A 16,981-nucleotide genomic window follows, 5' to 3' on the forward strand; every position below is an offset into this window, starting at 1 on the left:
ATTATAATAAAATATTTTTAGGACACATTAAAAGTAAAACTTGATTTGTCAAATGGAAAAGTTGTAAGTATTTAAAATTTACAAAAACTGAAAAATTATACTAAATTTAAAGCCATTAATAAATAAAACAATAAAGATGCTTTAAATATGTTTTACAGAAAAAACTTCAACTGGAAAATCAAGATCATAAGGATAATTTGGTAGGTTTTAATTTCTGAATAACTCTAGTGTTATAAACTATGCTTTTCATAATTTTTGTATAGGCAACACTTGAACAAAAATTAGTAGAATTAGAGATGGAAAAAGGTTTGACTACTGTTAAAAATATTAATGATCCAAATGAATCGGTAATTCAATTATTATTTCATACAAAAATGTACTTTAAATTCTTATGAAATTAAAATTTTAAAAATTTTAGAAGTTTGTGACTTCTGAAAGGAGGTATGTTGAAAAACACGAGTTGATGCCCATACAATCTAAAATAGATTTTTTGGAGAAATTAGTGTGCGCAAAACTGGGTAAAATGAATTTAGAAGAAAAGACGGAGTGCAGTGATACAAGTTTGATCTCAGTAAATGAGGTACTTAATACCTTAATACTTTAGTCAAATAATGCATTTTAACAAACATGTTATTAATAATTGAACACAGTAAAATAATATTTAACCTAAAAAAAATATGGTAATGTTGATGATAGGAGTGTAAAGAATGGTGGTGTCCAAAACACTCTTCATTTATGGAGATCTTACTATCCCTAAATATGAAGGAACAATCGTTGGAAGATCAGTACCTTGTTAGAAAGGCAAAGTCTAGATTTGTTTATTGGCAAGGCCATGATAAGGTATACAACAAATTACCTGATTTTAATAAACTATTTGTTTGATAAAATATGTATTATTATATATGTATATTATAGAACAATCCACGGTGTCCTATGAATGACCGGAAAAAAGGAGGAGCGATATCCTACCAAACTCCAAAATGCTGGCCACAAAATTAAGAATAAACTCTATTATAATAAATAAATATTCTAAAAAGTATTTTATTTAATTTAGGTGCACTGATTAATAAACATATCTGATATCTAAGGTAGGTAGTATATAATTTAGTATGTATATATTTTAGTAAGTAATATATACATACATATAGTTCTGTATTTTTTGCAAGTATTTGACTATATTTATTCAAAAAACTAAACAAATATTAGAATTTACTTAACGGATTGCATAAGCAGAGTATTAGTGTAAATTAAAAATTCACTTAGAAATCAAATAAATAAAGCCATAACTCACAAAATATAAGGACTATAAAGTACATAATATATTATTTAAACTAAAATAGAATACACAAATAACAGGGATGAATGAGGTATTTTTTTTTTAAGTATAGAAGATAGAATGTTAAAATATTTATAAGTAATAAATTATTATATAATATGCATTTTAAAATAATTTATTAATTTTAATTTTGAATATTAAGCGAAATATTTTGTAACATAAAAGGTAGGTACTTTATTCACAAGTATTATTAATAATAGGGCAAATTGAAACCTACAATCTAGATAAATATTAAAAATACCTAGCTAAATACTTTTTTTTTTTTTTTAATTAGCCATTAGCATAAAACTATTACAATACTTCTTTTTTTTTTTCATAAAATATTAATTTGTTATAAATTAAGTTTAATACCAACATTCATCCCTTCAACTATTTTGATTAGAATAACTTAATCAATACAGCACAAGGTACATTAACATAATATAATTAAAAAAAAAAAAGCTATAAAATTAACTAAAACTATAACTATAAATTAATTTTACAAAATTTTCAGTACATACAAATATTTTCAATGATGATGACATATTGATTTTTGAATTTGAATTTGAATAATCACATCATAGTTATTTAAAATATTAAAATTGATATACTGAAAAATAAATAAAACCTATTATTATTAAATATTAAAATTTATTTAATTAACTTACATTTTAGAATGTTGATTGTAGGTATTATTTGTATTTAGTGCAATATCAATTAATTTGCACTAAAATAAGCACATTGTGAAAATAGAATACGTAAATATTTAAATATTAAATATTCATACATGTGATAATTGGAACACATTGGTTAATTCAATGAAAATGTATCAATTAGTATCAATCATATTCTGTATTATGACCAAAGTTCTGAAACTGTATTAAAACTTAATAATATTAAAAATAAGTACTAGGTTACAAGTTGGATGGTTCAACTTACAGTTAACAACATGGTATTTTACTATTATCTCTGATAATCCAATTCACAGGTACAAGATAGTTGATGAAAACATATTATTCACTGACCATAACTATTATTACTGGAATGGACCAAATCAATAGTTTATGAAACTACCTACCTATGAAATTAAAATACAATTTAATTTTTATTAATAATATGTAAAAAAAAAAAATAGTATACCTGTAAATTATATCTATATAATATGTATATTGTTAGATTATTTAGTATTATTAATGTATGAATAATTAAGTAATCTATACTTACATACTGGAGCTAATTTTTGTTGACATTAGTATACAATATTTGTTATCACTCTTGGTTTAATAATAACTAATTTAACTAAATTAATTTTATTATAATACTTCATTGTCTAGGTATTTGGTATTCTTTAAAATTTTAATGAGATATTTTTGAAAAACATTAACTTTAAGTTTAGGCCACTTGTGAATTATGCAACCTTGTCACTCTTAATCATTAATGTATAAACACTCATTAAATTGCTTGGCATACAATGCATTCAAAATGGTTTCATGTTCTCTCGAATTATCAGTAAGGTTTTCATTTTAAAGATTACTTTACTTGAGTAGGTAATACATATAATTTATTTGCTGGATGAATAACTGTCAAAATTATTACAGTAATATTGAAGTCCAGCACATATGGAGGTCAGTCATTTTTGAATAATATTCAATGATCATAATATTGTTGTTGTATAATTATAATTGACATTGATATTATATTATTAGTTACTACTTATTACGCACACATTTTACTAAACACATAACTTCGTTAACACCAAAAATTTTCTTGACAAAAATCGAAATATTCGAAATATGAATCACGTGTTCGCATACGTACGTTATATTGTGTTAATACTGTTAATTGTACAATGTAGTAATGTACCATTTGTACCTAATATTGTATTACTGTTTAGTATCATAATTTTTTATTATTCGTGATAACAAATTACATTATTTCTTGGAAAAAAATAATTCAAAATCAATAATCGCTGTAACACTGATAAATAAGAAATCATTTGAATTTAAACAAACTTTAAAAATTGTTTAAAAATTATTGATTCAACCTTAGTAAAATTTTTGAGCACCAACATTTTTCTAAAAATCGGATCTACAAAATAGCTATCTTGATTTTTTTAACTATCAAATAACAAATTTTTTAATTTTTAATTCTACATACTAAATGTTTTAAAAAAAATTGAAAAGTATTTGAAATGTAGCGCAGACGATAATTTACAATTAAAAAAAAAAAAAAGTCAAAAATGTTAAATAGATCAAATGTTATTGCAATTGTCAGTTCATCGTGAAACACCCTGTATATAAAATGTTTTATTAACAAAAGAATTGTGATGTGTTAATTCTGGTTTAAAATATTCATATTATAATCGTATTAATAAAGAAGAAAATAAAGTATTAAAAGAACAGAATATTATATTGAAAAATGAATTATCTGTAGTTAATAAAAGAATAAATATCATAGAGCAGAATCTAATTGGAAATCATATTGAAATAATTGGAGTTCCTGAACAGACAAATGAAGACTGTGGAAAAATAGTAGAAACAATTTCAAAGGTCCTGGGTGAAACTACATCTGTGGAATATGCGTATCGTACCCGTTCAAAAGTTCAAAATAAACCTGGGAAATTTATAGCTGTCTTATACTCGAACAATAATAAAAAAACACTGATGGACCTAGCAAGAAAGAAGAAATTAAAAGCAAAGGATATCAATACAGAATGGAATAATGAAGGTATATATTTAAATAATGTATTAACTCGGATAAATAGTAATTTATTTTATAAGACAAGAATGTATGCTAAGAAAAATAACTATAAATTTGTCTGGTTTAGAGACTGCAAAATATTCATAAGAAAAGACGAAAAAAATAAAGTTATTGTTATAGAGGACGAGTATACTCTAAATAACATTGTTTAATATAGGAATATATATATATACATATTATATTTCATATTACGATTAATTACCCAGTTAATATTTCTCTAAATTATAATGCATGTTATTAATATGTTAGATAAATTTTTAAATTATAAAACAAAATACTTTGACTCTATCACTGAATTTGTATATACTTATAATATAGAAAATAAGTTATGTATTAATATTTTATGTTGTAATATTAGGAGTGTGAATGTGAACTTAGATGAACTACTTAAGTTCATAGAAAATGATAGTCATAAAAATAATATAGATGTTATTGTGTTAACCGAGACTTGGCATGATGTAAATTTTTGTAATATAAATGTACCCGGTTACAATACGTTTTTCACAAAAAAATAAGATAAATCAAAATGATGGAATTATAATCTTAATAAAAAATTACTTTAAGTATGAATTTTTTGAATATAACTTTGACGAGGTTAATATTGTTAAATTATTTATTAAAACCAATAAGACTCCAATTACTTTATATTGTATATATAGGTCTCCGTCAAATGATATTCACAAATTTTTGACCATATTAAACGATATTTTATCGACAGAAAAAAATGATAGTGGGTTTACAGTGATTCTAGGTGATATAAATATAAACATAATTGGTATAGATAAGTCTGATAATGAATACTTAGATAAGTTGGCAATGTTTAATTATAAATCTCTTATTAATATATATACTAGAACTCCGACTGGTTTTAATCACTCTTGCATAGATCATATTTTTGTCAAATATAATAAAGAAATAAATAACTTTAATGCCGGTGTCATTCAAACTAATTTTAGTGACCATTTTTCAATGATTTTAACAATACCCGTACTGGAAACAATAAATACTTCCAAATGCAATACAATTAATTATATAGATTTTAAAAAAGTTGATACTAGTTTAAAATCTGAACTTTGGGCAGGCGTATACGATACTCAAAATGTTAACGTAAGTTGTGATAGATTTTATAAAATAGTATCTTCTGCAATAGATACGGCTACTACAAAAAAGACAGTAAGTTCTAAATATAAACGATTAAAAGAATGGATGACAGCAGGTCTCTTATGCTCTGCTCGAAAAAAACAAAAATTGTCTTTAAAAGTGAAAATGCATCCGAATAACAAATCGTTGATGTCTTATTACACCAAGTATAAAAATAATTTTACTATAATTTTACGACGAGCAAAAACTAACTTTTATCAAACTAAATTTTCCGCGGTAGCGTCTAATCCCAAAAAAACTTGGAAATTAATCAAGGAAGTTACCGACACTGTAATCCAAAATTCAAACGAAATAAAAACTATAATTATCAATAACAAGGCTATAAATACTTTAGATGAACCGCTTAAAGTGACACAATTCTTTAATGATTTTTTTATACAGGTGGGAAATAATAAAACTAACAATTGTAATAATCATATTAATACTGAAGATATTACTGAACTACGAAATTATTCTTTTGATACTGCATTTAAAGAACAAATTAATGAATTGGATGTTTTTCAAATAATTGACAAACTTAAAGATGACACCTCAGCTGGTTATGATAAAATATCGGTCAAACTTCTAAAATATATAGCTAAAAGTATCTTGAGGCCACTAACATACATATGTAATTTAAGTATACGCAATTGCATATTCCCCGATAAATTTAAAACTGCAATAGTAATTCCACTATATAAGAACGGAGATAAACAAAAAGTTAATAATTATAGACCAATCTCTATGTTATGTAATTTTTCAAAAATATTAGAAAAGATTATAAAAAACCGCTTAATAAACTACTTAGAAGCAAACAATTTATTGTCAAAAAATCAGTTTGGCTTCAGACCTGGCATAGGTACCGAAGAGGCTCTTTATAGTGCCACTAGCTTTATTTATAATGCACTAGATAAGGGAAAGAAAACTTTGGCAATTTTTCTAGATCTTGCTAAAGCGTTCGACATGGTAAATCATTCGGAATTAATTAGAATTCTACCTAGTTTTGGTATGAAAACAAGTAGTATAAAATGGTTTACAAGTTATTTATTTAAAAGAAATCAAATAGTTATGATAAATGGTGTTCTAAGTGAGGAAAGGGAAATAATATGTGGAGTACCTCAGGGCAGTGTACTTGGTCCGATCTTTTTTATACTATACATAAATACTATATGCAATCTAAAAATTGATGGGAAAATAATTACATATGCAGATGATACATGTTTGCTTTTTTCTGGTCCCACTTGGGATTCAGTATATCTAAAGTCGGAAAATGAATTGACAAGAGTTGTCAATCATTTAAGCTCAAGGAAACTATTATTAAATATAAAAAAAACAGTTTTTATGACTTTTACTATAAACAAAGAAAATATGCCTTCCGATAAAATCACTGTCCATTATTGTAGAGATAAGGAGCAATGTAATAATAATATTTGCAAATCAATTTCAAAAGTACCATTTACACGATACCTGGGTATTACCTTTGATGAAAACCTAAGGTGGAATGTACATATAGATAACATAGTTAATCGTTTAATAATATCAGTGTATAAATTCTGTAAACTTAAAGATATTTTTCCTATTAACATTGTACGTAATATATATTTATCATTATATCAAGCGGTCTTTCAATATGGCATTAGAGTATGGGGAGGTCTTACTCAAAAAGCTATTAAACCACTACAACTGCAACAAAATAAAATTATTAGAATATGTCTAAATAAATACTGTTTAGAAGGATCTACGTCTCAAAACTATAAAGAATTTAAAGTTTTGCCTATTAATTCACTGTATAAAAAAATTGCAATTATGTGGGTAGTAAAAAATAGGGAAAATTGGTTTAATATAGATAAATTCAAACAAACTAGGGAAATTAGGGCATATGATACTAAAATCAATTATACGTTAACTTCATTTGGTCAAAGGTTTGTGGATTATCTTGGTCCGAAATTTTATAACTCCCTAGATTTAGATTTAAAAAAGAAAATAATCGAAAATCCTAAATATGCAAAAAATATTATTAAAAATTGGTTGATATTAAATATTGAATAAAATGTACCTATATCTTAATATTAACCATTATATATTATATTATATTATATTATATTTTATATTTTGTTCTAATCTTTACTTCATTTATTTCAATTAACTTGTATATTTTGTATATAATTACTAAACTTGTTTATCCTGTTATCATAAGCAATTTGTATATTATTATTAGTAAGTAATATTAACTCCCTACCTTCATCACAAGCTATGCTTAAAGAAGGTAGGTATAAATTTAAGAATTATTGTATTATTATATATATTATAATTGTACAATTAATCTTTTATTTATAAAAAAAAAAAAAAAAAAAAAAGAATTAATAGTGGCCATGATAATCACAAAAACCATCTTTATATTGTTCTTATATTTTATACAATCATACAATATATTAAGTCAACATTTGATCAACCAATAGTTGATGCTAATAATATAATATTACAGCTATAAAAATCACATTTATAACAATTAATACTTGTTATGAATTGTATGAAATTTTATGAGAATAATAATATATATGATTCAAAAATAATATTTTTCTTTTAGGTTAAAGAACTATCTCGACTGTGTAGTTCTAATATTCCAGAAACCATAAGAAAGATAATGCAAAAATTGTTTAATGATGAAATATTATCAGGCTATTCTTATATAGGATTCAAAGGGAAAAAAACATTCTCTACTCTTCAGACTTGTACCGTCATTTTTGGTAAATACTTAACATTTATAATAATATATGTAATTTATATATTATTATTTATATTGTTATGTATATATTTACTATATATCACTATAGTAATTAAAATTAAATAAAATGAACCTAATTATGCTGGTATTTGTTGTTGTTGTTGGCCTTTATATAGAGTCGATTAGAAAGATGAAAAAATTTAAAGATTCAACTGACATTGAAATAGAAAAACCAATCAAAAACTGGATGGGTCAGGCTACATCCAGATTGAAGAAATTAGCACAAAAAAATGAAGCTATAATAAATATCTCTGTTTGTGATGTTTAACTAGTGTTTCTTAAATTAATAAATAATTTTTTATGATTTTCAACGATGAACAATATATTATTATATTCTAAAATACTGAAAACAGAATGTTCATTTTAAAAGTATTATATTATTAACTAGTGCATCTTGTATAAATAAATAATTTGTTGGGCTTTTTAACTGTAAAATATATTATAATTCTAAAATACTGAAAACAAAGAATTTCCATTTTAAAAGTATTAAAATAATTATAACTAGTGCATCATATATAAATAAATAACTTGTGATTTTTAACTATGTAAAATATTTTTTATTCTAAAATACTGAAAATAGGGTATTTTCATTTTTAAAGTATATAATATAAATTAGTGCATTGTATATAAATAAATAATTTGTTGTGATTTTTAACTGTGTAAAATATATTATATTCTTAAGTACTGAAAATATAGAGAATTTTCATTTTAAAAGTATTATTATATTATATTATATCTTTACAGAACATTATTACAAAATGTTGTTGCTAATTTTGTGGAAATAAGATGTTACACAAAAAAAAAAAAATAATAATAATTGCAGTATTATTACCTAGCTTTTAGGTATAATATATAATTATAATTATAAATGTTATTGAATAATATGAGAATATTTTTATAATATTTGTACAATAAAATGTCTATAATATTATATAAGAAATATTTAAAAAATATTCATTTTAAATATTGTGAAATATTATGTGAGAAATATTTTCAAAATTTATATTTTAAATATTATAGAAATTTTATTGTACAAATATTATAAAAATATTGATATTAAATATTATGACAATATTTTTTTTGCTGCCAATAAGTGATGTGACAATATTTTGAAAATATTTGAAAATTTTCTGAAAGTGTTCTGAAAATATTAATATTATCTATGAAAATGTTTTCAAAATATTTTGAAAACGTTATTTTGCTGTGTGGGGACTGTCTAGGATATATTATAGATTATTAAAAATTTTCAAATCTAAGATTTAAAAAGAAAATTTATTATGAATTTCTAGCTTAAAATAATTTGTGAATTTTCGTGATTTTTACGTATTTTGTCAAAATTCAAACTTTGAATGCTTATAAAAAAAATGACTATGAATTTCTGTAATTAATGAAAGGGAAAAACGGGAAATTTTACGCACACTCATTTTTTTGATGTAATTTTAAAACATAGGTACATGAAATTTTCACCGTATGTTTATATAAGTATATTCTATCCACCATGCTAATTTTCGACTTAAGTTGAACTATTCATAGGCATTTGAAATTTTCGATCATTATTAGTTTTTTAAAATTAATATTAATAAAAATGTATTTGTTCGGCAGAAAAGCTTAAAAATTTAATACAAGGCTCTTAACATATTATTACAATAGCAGTTAAAAAATAAAAGAAATTCATAGTCATTTTTTTATAAGCATTCAAAGTTTGAATTTTGACAAAATACGTAAAAATCACGAAAATTCACAAATTATTTTAAGCTAGAAATTCATAATAAATTTTCTTTTTAAATCTTAGATTTGAAAATTTTTAATAATCTATAATATATCCTAGACAGTCTGTCTATCTTAATATTTGGTGTGCTTATTAATTTTCTTTTGCTGAGCCACCATAAAGGCGATGTGATATGAAGCTTCAACAATTGCAATTGCCATGTACCTAATGTTATATTATTTTATTCATGTTGTTTAAAACACAACATTTACTTATAACCGTGTAAAATATAACTATATGTTACCTTATATTCTGTCACATTTTTTTTATTAATACTATTTTTTACTTTTTCCCCTTTTTAAATAAATCTTTGGGATTCATTTCCCACTGCGTGTATAAAAGCCTGCAAGTTCCACCGACTTGGCCTTCGGGTCAACACGCGGTGTGGCCTGCAGGTCACGATGTAAGTGTTCCCCTTGCATTGTGGGTGGTATATAGGGCCTTAAAAACTCTATAATCTCACATATGGCGACCATGACAGGACCTCGTGTCCAAAAAATTAATTTAAAATATTATGTTCTTGCCGTTCTTACTTTTTAGTTTTTACTTGTTGACACTTGACTGTTGTTTTGGACATTGGTGATACTAGAAACTAGATAATGATTATTTCATGGCTTAAATAAAAATATTCAATAGTTTCTTCCATGCTTGCCCCCAACAATCGCTATCTCTCTCAGTTTATATCGGTCCCGGTTTTCTCTCTCTGAGCGCAGAGCAAGCTCTAACAAGCGACTTATTGTGTTATTATAGTGTTATTTACTGTTATTTAACTTAAAAAATAATAATAATTATTTTTTAAACAATATTTTAAAAATAATAATGAAAACTTGTTCTATTAAAAATTGTAAAACAACAATAAAAGAACTAGGCATTAAAATGCATAGGTAAGTACCAAGTTAAAATTCATTATTCTTTTTGAATAATAACCTACCCTTGTATTATACCTAAATATTTAGCATACCTAAAGGAAGTCTTGGTGAACAATGGATTCATCAGATCAAACAGCACAATCCTGATTTTCAGCCAACAAAGTATAGTGTTATTTGTAGCAAGCATTTTATTGAAACTGCATATTATATAGGTGGAATACATGGCAACCCAATATTGAAGAAAACTGCTATACCAAGTTTATTTAAAAAAAGTTAGTATTTTTTCTTTATTTTCTAATATCAATATCAAATTAATATTATCTATTTACAGGTGTTAATAAAAATCTGTTTCCTGTTGAAGATATGGATATTATTGAAGTATTTGATGATAATTGTACTGAAGAAATTAGTTCACTATCTTCCAATGATTTAAGTGCTAAATGTTTGTACCTATTTAAACAAATTTTTTATTACTATTTTTCTAAATTTTCAACTAATTAGTTTTATTAATTTAAGGTAATTTACCAGTAAAAATCAGTCTTAATGAATCAAAACCTACAGAAACATTTTCTAACCCTAGTAATACACCAACCTGCACAAAAATAAGCTCCAATATTATTAATACACCTATATCGAGAAAAAACAGGTAAATGTGTATTTTTTACTATGTTTTATTATTTAATTAAAAAAGTACTAATATTATGATATAATACAATATTTTAATTTAAAGATTTAAACATGTATATTTTACTTGTTTTTAGGAAGCGCAAATGTTTTGTGGGTGATTTCAAAGACATTTCTGAGATAGATAGTCCAAATAGTAGGCTGAAATATTGGATTGCTACTAAAAATGAGCATGTAAAACATACGAAAAAAATCAAATTATTAAGAAAAGAAAATTATAGACTTGAACATAAAATAAAAACAATGAATAACTTGATAACTCACTTAAAAGATGAAAAAAGACTGATCTCAGATAATTGTTTTTCTGTACTTAAGGTTAGATTATTTTATAATATGATCTTCTATACTGTCTTGTGGTGCATGTTAAAAATAATATTTAATTTTTTTTTTCGGTTGGTTGAGGAACAACCGGCGTTTATGTAAGCCAAGAACCCAGTTGGTCACTTATCCGTGAGGCAGAAATACAAGATGGTGTTTGACTGCAATACATATCAGTGACTGTGGTCATTGATTAAATATACATTCTTATATATTTAAACAATTCTGCAGTCAACCACTTTGCCATACCAAGCTCCATGCTAAATACATTTTGTAAAGATTTAGTCATGTTAAATAAATATTAGTGTTTTAAATTTGCTTAATTTCTTTTGTGGTGCATGTTTGTAGGTACTAGATTTTATGTGTTGTGTTTTGTTTTTAAATATATTTATAGAAATTTGATTAATTAAATTACAGGAGTCTTTGCCAAGTTTTGAAAGTGATATTATTATGAAACAATTAAAAATTGCCACTTGTAAAATAATAACTCCTGAAATTCGAAAATTTGCGCTCACTTTAAATTTTTATTCCCCAGCTGCATATAATTATGTACGTGATGCTTTTAATAAAAACCTTCCTCATCCAAGCACATTAAGAAATTGGTACTCTACTGTAGACGGCACTCCTGGATTCACATCTGAATCATTAAATGTTTTAAAAATTAAATGTAAGGAAATGGAAACAAAAAACAAAAAATTAATATGTGGATTGATAATGGATGAAATTTATATTAACGATCAAATACATTATAATGGTGAAAGGCAACAAGGATTTATTAATTACGGAGCTGGTAAACTGGATTATGACGGATTACCTAGGGCCAAAGAAGCATTAGTTTTCATGTTGGTAGCTATAAATTCCAATTGGAAAATTCCAGTAGCATACTTTTTAGTCAATGGTTTAAACTCACAGGAGAAAGCAAATTTAGTATGTACAGTTTTATCATTTGTTCATGATACTGGAACTTGTGTAAAAACACTGACTTTTGATGGTACAGCAGCTAATATGTCCATGGCCACAAACTTGGGTGCCCAACTTTCATTTCCTGACCTTAAACCTTACTTCAAACATCCTGAAACGAAACAAAATGTCCATATATTTATTGACCCAGCCCATATGATTAAACTATGTCGGAATACCTTAGGTGATAAGAAGGTACTCTATGATGAAAATAAATGTCCAATTAAGTGGGATTATTTTGTGAAGCTCGTTGATTTACAAGAAAAAACTGGTGTACATGCAGGAACTAAAATTCGTACTCGTCACATTCATTATCAAAAAGAGAAAATGAAAGTAAAACTTGCGGCACAAACATTTAGCTCCAGCGTTGCCGATGCATTTGATTATTGTTGTAATATTTTGAAGTTAGATGAGTTTAAAGATGTTGAGCCGACATCAACATTTTGTAAAAATATTAACAATATTTTTGATGTCTTAAATTCCAGAAATTTTTTAAGTAAATCCGAATTCAAAAAACCTTTGTGGCCAAATAGTGAAAATCATATAAAAAATTTTATTAAGAAGTCAATTACATATATAAAAAACTTAAAAGTACCTGAAAAAAATTCCCCAAATACGTTTCAGTCATTAATTATTTCCAATAGAAAAACTGGGTTTATTGGCATAATTATTTGTCTAACAAGTATTGAAAATTTATTTGACGATGTTATTAAAAATGGAATCCTTGACTTTTTTTTATCGTATAAAATTTCACAGGATCATCTTGAGATGTTTTTTTCTGCGATAAGGGCAAAGGGTGGGTTTAATAACAACCCCACAGCAACACAATTTGAAGCTGCATATAAGCGTCTTATTATACATAATGAAATTAAATTATCTTCCTTTGCAAACTGTGAACCTCAAGATTTAACTTCAATACTATTTGTAACTTCATCTAAAAAAAATCAAGCAACTAATTACTTAGATCTGTTATGTATAGAAGAAGAAGTGCCAGAAGAAAATTTAATTACAGATGATGAAATGTTTTTTTTAAATACTAGTGAAATTAAATATGTTAATGATGTTATAGAATATATCTCTGGATATGTGGTGAGGAAAATTATTAAGAAAATGTCTTGTTCAATTTGTGTGATGGCAATTATTGAAAAACATGTAGAAGTTGGGTTGGAATTAATACACGTGAAGAATAGAGGTGGATTAATAAAACCATCGTATGACATAATAGTTTTATGCAAAGCAGCTGAACAAGTTTTTAAAACTTATCAATATCAACTATCAACCATTAAAAATAACCCAATTAATTATCTTATTATAAAAGCAACATCCAGAATACAAATTTATAATATGTTTAAAAGTTTATCAGATCATATATTAAACCAATCACCACTCAATAATCACCTGCTGCAAATAATTCACCTAACTTTAAAAACATATTTTACAGTGAGATTACATCATTTTAACAAAACTATAAGTGAACCCAAAGAAAGAATAAGATCTTTTTTAACAAAAACTGTACATTTTAAAAACCAGTAATTTTAAACATTATTATTATATACCTACTAATTATTTATATATTATACTTGTACTTTCAAAAGGGAAAATTGTTATTTATTTTTAAATTATTATAAAGATATCAAATAATTTAGGTACTCACAGTTAAAATACTATTAAAAATGTAATCCATGTCCCATATTGTATCACACCCTATTAATTATTTTAATAATATTTCAGTTATTTTTTATTGTATATAAATTTGTATTTTTTTATTCTTTATTAGTATCATCTGATTAATAAGGTATGTTTAATTTTTAAATATTATGTTAAATTATTTTACAAAGTATACGTACCTACTTATTGCTTAATATTTTTATTACTTGATTTTCATGCATCATATAATTTAATAATAATTTAAAATATTATGTTCTTGCCGTTCTTACTTTTTAGTTTTTACTTGTTGACACTTGACTGTTGTTTTGGACATTGGTGATACTAGAAACTAGATAATGATTATTTCATGGCTTAAATAAAAATATTCAATAGTTTCTTCCATGCTTGCCCCCAACAATCGCTATCTCTCTCAGTTTATATCGGTCCCGGTTTTCTCTCTCTGAGCGCAGTCCATATATTATTATGTCTATGGGCAATACTGCGTCGGTACGAACCATAGACCTAATAACTATGGACCGCGCATAGAGAGAGAAATCATATGTGGATATTAAGCAAAAGAGACAGAGCTAGCCGTTGGAAATCATGGAAAAAAATCTTTTTATTCCATGATAAATTTTGTTATCAATGTTATCATATCTTTATTATCTATAACTGACAACCGGCGTTTTAAAAATTTAAATCTTTAAACTTTGAAGCTTGAACTGACTTTTGAATATTTCTTAAAGGTTCACCTCTAACTTTGAATTGTACATTTTAACAGTTATTTTAAGCACTGTTTTATACAAAAACCATGGTGCAATATTGCAATGTAAAAGGCTGTAATACAATATCAGGACAAGGAATTAAGATGCACAAGTATTTTTAATTTTTTTTATTAAATATTTAAATGTAAAAACATTAAATATCAATAAAATGAATAATAAATAATAAATATTAGTATTTTATAAAAAATTATACATTTTTTAATCAAGATTACCAAAAAATGAAGATATTCGATCAAAATGGATTGCAGCAATTAGTCATCATGACTTAAAATTTAAGATACTTAAATCATTTTCTGTTTGTGAGCTTCATTTTAGAAGTGAAGATTACCATATACCTTTTACTAGCATAAGTAATACAGTACAATTAAAAAAAGATGCAGTACCATCTATTTTTAATAAAAATGGTAATAATTAATAAAACTATTAATTTTAATAACAATTCTCAATTTTTCATTGCATTATTATAGATAGTTTGATATTATTGCCTTGTACTGATCCGTCAACATCTACCCTTAATAAGGTTGAAGTCATTGATGATAATTTTTCATATAATGAAAATATACAAGGAAATGATCATAAACTTAGTACACCAAGTACTTCTCATGCTCAACCATCAGATCAGTGTATTGCGCATTATGATGTTTCAAAATCACCTAAAAATAATGATTTAATTGACAATGATGATTCATTTATAACTACACCAACTAGTTCAAAAAGGTAAACACATAACCATAATATACTCAGTTTTATACATTAAACAGGCAGGTAGTGAAACAATAAGTACAACTGTATGTGTTACTTTCTCACAGAAAAAGAAAAGTTTTTTGGGGAGATTTTAAAACTGTGGACGATATTGAAACTCCTAATAGTAGGTTAAAGTACTGGCATGCATCACAGAATGTTATTACAGAACAAAAAAAAACAATTACATCATTGCGCCAAATAAATGAAAAATTGTTGAAACAGGTGAAAACTCTAAATAATTTAATTGATCATCTAAAAAATGATAAAAAAATTATTTCTGACAATTGCTTTTCAGTTATTAAGGTTAGTAAAATATTAATTGATAATTAATCTATGTAAAATATTAATTTTGGTGTGGTTTATGTTTCATGTTTCGGAGTAATGGATTGGGATGTTAGGATTTCAATTATTATTCAGCAAATATAGCAAAATGGCAAAAATGTATGTTTACAATTATAACAAATATTGAACATTAGAAGAATGTAGTATACCAGTTGTGAATTATATTTGAATTAATTTTTTATTAAGACTGTGAATTATTAGATTGTTCCATTATTGCCTGTGAATTTTATTAATTATAATATATGATTTATTTTAAATTATATGCAGCTTACTTGTCTTAATTTCATTGTAATAGGAGAGTTTGCCTGTTGCTGAGAGTGAACTTGTTATGAAACAGCTTAATATGACATCCAATAGTAAAATTACACCAGAATTGCGTACATTTGCAGTGACTCTTCACTTTTATTCACCTGCAGCCTATAATTATGTTAGAGATTCATTCAACAAAACTTTGCCTCATCCCAGCACCATACGAAAGTGGTATACTACTGTTGATGGTACTCCTGGTTTTACTGATGAATGTTTGAAGGCGGTTGAAATTAAAGTTAAGGAAATGAAAGAAAAAAATTAAAAATTAATTTGTGGACTAATTATAGATGAAATGTGTATTAGAGAAGATGTTCATTTTAATGGCTCTCGATTGCAAGGGTATATAAATTTTGGTCAAGGATCTGAAGACTCTGACAGTTTACCTATGGCTAAAGAGGCATTAGTGTTTTTAGTAGTAGCTCTAAACTCTAATTGGAAAGTTCCTGTTGGATATTTTTTGACAAATAGTTTAACTGCCCAAGAAAAAGCCAATTTAGTAACAACATGCCTACAAAATTTAAATGATGTTGGAGCCATTATAAAAACCCTGACATT

At 25.2% G+C, this 16,981-nt stretch overlaps 1 protein-coding gene and 1 long non-coding RNA gene across 2 annotated transcripts; one reads left to right on the top strand and one right to left on the bottom strand.

Annotated features, from left to right (window-relative positions):
* Nucleotides 1-2,041: 2,041 nt before the first annotated feature.
* On the bottom strand, nt 2,042-3,180 carry LOC149059678 (uncharacterized). Its single transcript, XR_016189763.1, has 3 exons — nt 2,540-3,180; nt 2,255-2,393; nt 2,042-2,190 (listed from the first exon to the last, which is right to left on the bottom strand). It is a non-coding gene; the product is annotated as an uncharacterized LOC149059678 (long non-coding RNA).
* Nucleotides 3,181-15,405: 12,225 nt separating this feature from the next.
* LOC149059679 (uncharacterized) lies at nt 15,406-16,105 on the top strand. Its single transcript, XM_089217986.1, has 3 exons — nt 15,406-15,435; nt 15,498-15,748; nt 15,841-16,105. The coding sequence occupies exons 1-3, from the start codon at nt 15,406-15,408 to the stop codon at nt 16,103-16,105; spliced, it is 546 nt and encodes a 181-aa protein (XP_089074112.1).
* The last annotated feature ends 876 nt before the right edge of the window (nt 16,106-16,981 follow it).

The sequence above is a fragment of the Diuraphis noxia genome, unplaced genomic scaffold (assembly GCF_037042655.1).
Source record: "Diuraphis noxia isolate RWA-SAM2 unplaced genomic scaffold, SU_Dnox_SAM2 contig0001, whole genome shotgun sequence".
Taxonomy (NCBI): Eukaryota; Metazoa; Arthropoda; class Insecta; order Hemiptera; family Aphididae; genus Diuraphis; species Diuraphis noxia.